Below are 6,936 nucleotides of genomic sequence, written 5' to 3'. Positions count from 1 at the left end.
GATTCTATGAGGTCTAATTCTTGTACGTTCCACTAGTGTTGGAATGTTTGTTTGAACATTAGAAGAAATGTCTTGTTGGTAAGAGCAATCTAACAATGAAACCAATGGCCTAGAGAGGTGGTGTGGTCTCTTTTCATGTCTTCAGAAACAGGCTGGGATGCTCTAGATGAAGATCTGAAACTGATCAAGGGGGGGTTGATCTGATGGCCTCTAGGGCATCTTCCAACTCTTTGATTCTATGATGAGGACCATCGTGTAAGTGAAGACAGCAGTGTGGCTCCCATGCAATGTGCCCTGATGTTCAACTTGTCCCAGTGCAGAATGGGAGCTTCTGTTGTGCAGTTATGCAGTGGGACATTTATTATTATTATTATTAGTAGTAGTAGTAGTAGTAGTAGTAGTAGTAGTTATATCCCACTCTTTTCCCAGTACTGGGACAAAGAGCGGCTCACAATATTAAAAGGTGTGGTTGTTATGCAAAGGCTGACCATCCTGTCTCAGTGCCCCACACGCTTTGTTCCCATCTCAGAATCAGGGGCCAATCCAGACCTCTGGAGTTTCCCAGATGGTCATGTACCTTTCACCATTATTCCATTGTTTTGATGGCTTCCCACATTTAATACCACCTCCACACCATTTAAAAAGATTAAAACACCTTTATGAGTAGTCGCACCTTTAAGTGAAGAGATTCTTGTATTTTGATCCTATCTTTTTCCCAGTCGGGAACTAGAACACTCCCCTCTTAAAGTGAACCCAGTCCCTGGGCTGAAAAGAATCACATTGGCCTTTTTAGCTGCTGCTTCACACTGTTGACTCATGCTCAGTTGGGATCCACTAAGACTCCTAGATCCCTTTCATACACATAGTGTTGTCAAGCCAGGTGCCCCCCCCCCCCATATCTGTCCATTTTTACCTACCAAATGTAGTGCCCTAGATTTCTCCGTTGAAATTCATTCTGTTAGTTTTGGCCCAGTTTTCTAATCTGTTATGGTCATTTGGGATTCTGATCCTGGCCGATGGGGTATTGGCTAACCTTCATAATTTGGTGTCATCTGCAAATTTGATAAACAGGCCTTCTCTGCTATCATCCATTGAGATCTCGCCAGATCTCAGCACTGATAACCAAATACATGTGAGAAAATAGGCTCAAGACTATGAAAACTCATGCTATCAACTTCTTTTAGTCAATCTCAAAGGTGTTGCAAAAATCCCTTTGCATACTGATTTTCCAGACTAACACGGCTATGTCTTTGAATTCTATCATCCAAATCATTGATGAAGCTGTTGAACAGCACTGGGTCTAGGACAGAATTCTATAGTATCCACTAGTCACTTCTCTCCAGGGTGAAGCTCTATGATTCTATTATTCCCCCTCTCCTTAGAATACATCCTAAACCAAGATCATAATGCTGCTCCCACAATCATTCTGTACTTTGCAGGCTGGATCAGAAAAGTGCCTGGCTACATCCCTATAGTCTAACACAAAATGTGTACAACAGCAATAAGACCTACAGAGGTCCCCAACAGATCTCAACACTGACATAATTTTGTGTCCGGCTATGGGAACACAGCCAGATGCTCTTCCAGTCCTACCTGCTCACAGCAAAGCATGGAATGGCTGTGCAGGACAGCTTCAGCAGCTTTACTGTAAATCTGAGAGTGCTTTGGGCACTATGAAGGGAATACCACCTCCTATAGTGTCTGAAAAAGTGACATCCACATACATACTGTATGTTTCTAAAATATGTATGTGGATGTCCCTTGATGCCATGCCTGGCCCATGTCCCCCAGTGCAACCCAATCTACAGCAGGTATGCATCCAGATATTTTCATTTAGTTGGACACACTGTGACAAATATCTTCAGGGACCTTTCAAGGTCCTCATGGAGAATGTCATTTCCATGCATCCAGAGCTAAAGGAAAAGAGCCAGATGTATTTCTGCTGCTTCTGCCCCAGGCCTCCAGCCACTTTTAGGGGAGAGATGCTCCACTGAAAAAGCAGGTTTTGGTGTCCGCGTGTATTTTGAACATTGCATGGTCAGGACAGAATTCTGATGTTTCAGTGATAAAAAAGAGGGTTACAGTGGCAGAAGTCAGACTTACTCCACCATAACTCACCAGTGTCCTCTCCAACACATAGGACTATGTTGTGCTAGACATGTAAAGTAGTTTTTTGGACAATGTGGAATGGGCAAATCCAGCTGATGGTGGCAGGAGTGAGCTCCTCTTATGTAATTGTTGCAAATGTGAAATAAACGATGCACCTAGAGTAGTGTGTCAATGCGCACTGCCATTTGGCAAATGTGGAATGCAATGAAGTGACAGCTATGCCCATTCACTGTTTCCCATATGTTGTGTTGCAGTGGAATTCAGCACAGGGATGCTGTTGTGTTAGTGCAGAATAACTCTGCCAGCAGATATTTGTATTACTCTGAGATTACAGAGGATCTGGGCTAGGAAGCCCATTGCCAAAGATCACACTGTTTTCTGCCAAAAAGTGAATGATGAACAGGTTAAATTACATTCCAATCCAAAAGCCACCATAAAAACTGCTAGTACCACTCTGCTGTTCCCAGACAAAAGACTGTTGTTCGCTGGTATTCATAAATTGCTTCAAAATTCCTAAACATTAGCTGATTGCTGTGATTGATCCCCAAGATCAGCCCTGTCGCAAAAAACATCACAGCTTCTACTGTTTTGTTGGGGCTAACAATAAACATTCTTTGTGTATCTAGGGGGAAGGTGGATCCAAGTAGATAAAAAATGCACTGAAATACAGTCGGACCTCTGTTTTCTTGGGGGATCCATTCCAGACCCCCCCCCCTTGTAAAAATGGAGACTCGCTGATATTCAAGCCCCATAGGCTTGAATGGGGCACATACCTGTGAGCATTCACAGGGCATGCGCTGCGGGGGCATGGCCCATTGAAAATAATGGAGGTCACCCTTCTATGAATATTCAAGACTGCGCATCTCAAGACTGCGAGAACGGAGGGCTGAGTGTACAAACATAGACCACTGACACGTAAGACAATCATTTTTAAATATAACTTTAATATTTCCACTGAATATTGAAGTAAAATACCAAGCCTGTTTAATAGTATAAAAAGCAACTGAAAACTTTACAGATGAATAGTTTAAAAAGTAAAAGACCCTCACATACAAATTTTTTGTTCCATGCCATGGGTCTCTCAATACTTCTTTGAGACACTTACATTTAAACCATAACCACATAATGAAATCATAAAGGTCAAGAGACACACACACACAGTCAGTACACAGACACAATTGTTCAAGCAGAGCCCATTTCCATCAAACTGGATTAATTCTAACTCTTATTTCCCCACTTCTGGAAGTGACAGGGGAGAGAATACAATTAGGTTATCACATGTAGCAGCTGTCACTTGTTGCTGAGCTTTGTTCCTGAGAGGAGTGAAGAAAAGGCTGGCCTCCAGGTCTGTCTGTGGGGAACAAATTAGGCAGGTTTAAGACCTTGAGCAAAAGGACAGGTTGCTTACCTGTAACTTGAAAATGAGGTGACACAGCTGTATTTGAATATCCACAGATATATTATGTAGCATTTGAAGCTTGTTTTGTGCTGTTCCATTCAAATTACAAGAAAAGGTTCCACCTAAATATTAAGAAGACTTTTGACTTTAAGAACTGTTAGGACAATGGGATAGACTGAGAGGGTGATGCACTCTTCATCTTTGGAAGTCTTTAAACAGAGGCTGTATGGCCATCTCTTAGGAGTAATTCAGTTGTGTATTCCTGTATGGCAAGGGGGCAGGACAAGATTGCCCTTGTGGTCCCCTTCCCACTTTATGATTCTGTAAGGAGGTTATTTTATGCATGCACACATATAAAACCACATATGTTGAATCTACAGGGGAAATACCAGCAAGAATCTATTTCCTCCAGGTGCAAGGAACTGGGTCATGATTATTTTGGCATATAAAACAAATACAGCTCATAATAATTAAAGCTCAGCTGTTGAAGGTGAGGCTAGAATAGGTCAGATATTTAAAAAGGTGCCTTCCTCAAGTGTCTGCATCGATACTTTGAATTGCACACCTGAAATGATTTCTTTAACAGAAACCACACTGGAGTCTTGTTTAACAGCCTTGCCTTGGGGAAGATCAATCCAGCTCCCTAAACCTACCCAAGTGGTTGTGAAATAAGGTGCTGCCTCCTTGAGATCCAAAATCCTTCCAGCTTGCCAAAACTTAAGCAACATTTGAGTTCCCACACTCTTTCACAGAATTATTACAACACTGTATTCTTGTAAACATTTATCTCAATTGGATTAAAAGTAGACTTTTTCCAGTGTTGCTCCAACTCATTCTCAATTCTGCCTATCCTTGCCACATTTGCTGTAGCCTTTGGTCACAATGCAAACTGTGACTCCTGACCTACTGAATCAATGGGGTTGACAGATGCCTTGACTTACCATTCAGCGCAACTGATGAAATGCATCTGTTAGAACTAGCAATTGGATCAGGACTTTGAATTTGTGCTCCATGTGCCAAGTGTGGAAAACTGATTGGGATTATGGGAGATGGTGTTCAAACAATAAGTTTTTTTGTCCACACTTCAGGCTAGCCATCATGGCTAACAGGAAGTGTTTTGTGCTGGGAGCATGGGGTGGTGTGCGAGTAACTATAGCTGGGAGGAAAGTTTGCTCTATCTGTTGAAACTCTCTACTTCCTCCTTCTAAAACCTATACAGAAACCACCTCTGCTGTGGTGTCTACAGGTTTATTTCACTGCAGATGATATGTTCTTGCACAGCCTTACACCGCTGTCTTTGCTCAATCCCTTTCCTCCCTTATGGCTGAATTCAGAATGCAGGCTCCTCTGGACCAGGGAGCTGGCTTGGCCTTTTTCCTTACAAAGCTTTCATGTACCATTATGAAGCTCTAAGGCCAAGGTTCATCTTGTAACCCACCTTGAATCCCATTGTGGGAGAAAGACAGGATATAAATCCTTTAAATAATGAAATAATAATACCTATGCAGATCTCTGGGAGGGGGAAAACAGCCAGCTAAACACTGGTACAAAGGCACTCTGTACTGTGCAAGGATGTGCAATGGTACACATCAGCAAGAAAACTCCACATAAGCAAGAGACACACAAGGCGGGATTTGTATCCAGAGAACTGAGAGGAGTTGGGTTGTGGTGGCAGGTCTGCACTCCTAGTTGCTCTGAAGAGCAAAGTGTGAGGAAGTAAACAGTACCCAGTTGAAACCCAAAGCGCTTTAAAAAATGTTAAAGTGCTTTGGGTTTTTTGAGAGATGATAAGCTTACTGTTTTTGGAGAGAGGCTGGCCACATACCTGGTTCTGTACAAGGCAACTAGAATCATTTGCTTGGTGAGCAAATGGTCTTTCAAAGGTCTTGGTAGCGTGTTCAGTCTGATCAGCATAAATGAGTTTCTGTCCTTTCTGCTTTGCTGTGTGGGAAGATTTTAATTCCCTGGCTCCATTTTCACCTGCTGGGCCACAGCTGAGGTAGGGATCCATCCAAGAGACAAAGGTTCTGCCTTTGGGGATTCCTTCCGTATTTTTATAAGATTAAAGAAGGCAATAAATCCTGCAAAGCTGAAGCAGCACATGAACCATGCTGCTAAAGGTTGGCCATCTTGGCCAGAGTCCCCCAGCCTTGCCTTCTGTTTATGGACGGAAGCTGGAAAAATTACTATAATGACTGTGAGATTGTAAGTGTTGTAACTTTGCCAAGCTCTCTTTATAGCACACCATCATTTACAATATGTGGGTTGTTCTGGGACAGATAACATCATGCCTTGTGTTGAGGGGGGGAGAAGGTGCCATTCTTGTTTCTCTCCATCCTTCCAATCCTTTTTATTTTTAAGGGAAAGCATAGCATCACATTTACTGGAGTAATATGAGAAATACTACAGCGATGCAACTACAGTGCGCCCGTATCATATGCGGGCGCATCATACACTGCTTTCAGCATATGTTGAAAGCAATGTTGCTTCTTCCGGCGCTGTGCACCGGAAGAAACAATGGCGCGAATGCCTATGGCATGCTGCCACTGCCACGCATTGCTGTGAGCACAAGCCCCATTATTTGTAATGGTGCTCGAACATACGTGCTTTTTGTTTTACACGGGGGTGGGGGGATGTCCAGAATGGATTCCCCGCATAAAACAAGGGCGCACTGTATAGACCTACAATTCCAAACAATCCCACCCAACAGACTCCATTCTAAGCAAACATACCTGGCGATCAGGTGTTCCATTGCCACAGGACAACTCACAGGAAATTGACAAATCAGGAAGAAGGAGGCCTGGAAAATCAAGTCACATTTTCAGTGGGAGATTTATTGGAATTTGAGGCTGGTTTAACTTGATGCAAATGGCAGCTTCCCATGGGTCATTTTGTCCCTCCCGCTGTCAATGCAGAAGGCTTCTGAAAGACAAGTTCTTTTTGGACTGTACTCAGTATGATTTAGATTAGAATTATGTATCTCATTAGAGCAGTGCTTCTCAATTATTTTCTGTCATGCCCCCCCCCCAGGAAGAAGAAAACATTTTGCGCCCCCCGTGCGACTGTAAATAGTATCATTTGTCTATAAAATGCCCCCCTTTACGGAGCCTTGCGCCCCCCCTGGGGGGCCCGCCCCACTATTTGAGAAGTACTGCATTAGAGGTATCAGGTTCTTTGTATAAATGTATGAATAACAGGTGCTAGCTGGAGATAGGACAGCTGAGAGCCAGGTGTGAGAAAAAATTCCTCAATGTCCAGAATCAAATCTAAGGTAGGGACAGAAAAGGGAGTGTATATCAGCAAACAAACTTTCCAAACATCTTGACTTTTGAGAATTCCTCTCAAAAATGCATATCTAAGCCTATAAACCAGGCTTGGAAAAAAGCTGATAAAAAACAAATACAAAAAACTATTTTTGTTTGTTTGTT

General features: G+C 42.8%; 1 protein-coding gene across 3 annotated transcripts in view; it reads right to left on the bottom strand.

Moving 5' to 3' along the window:
- Positions 1-3,062: 3,062 nt before the first annotated feature.
- The window catches only part of DLGAP5 (DLG associated protein 5), a 38,000-nt gene continuing 34,126 nt past the window's right edge, over positions 3,063-6,936 (bottom strand). For all 3 annotated transcript variants that reach the window (XM_089522853.1, XM_089522856.1, XM_089522855.1), the window contains 2 exons: positions 6,241-6,308; positions 3,063-3,460 (listed from right to left, as the gene is read on the bottom strand). In XM_089522853.1, the coding sequence (XP_089378979.1) occupies positions 3,335-3,460; positions 6,241-6,308 (194 nt within the window). In that variant the 3' untranslated portion in view covers positions 3,063-3,334. The remainder of the gene's footprint in view (positions 3,461-6,240; positions 6,309-6,936) is intronic.

Source organism: Sceloporus occidentalis, unplaced genomic scaffold (assembly GCF_023333645.1).
Source record: "Sceloporus occidentalis isolate IW3139 unplaced genomic scaffold, rSceOcc1.0.p SCAF_4, whole genome shotgun sequence".
NCBI lineage: Eukaryota > Metazoa > Chordata > Lepidosauria > Squamata > Phrynosomatidae > Sceloporus > Sceloporus occidentalis.
Note: the sequence above shows the minus strand (reverse complement) of the source record. Positions and strands in the feature narration are given on the sequence as shown.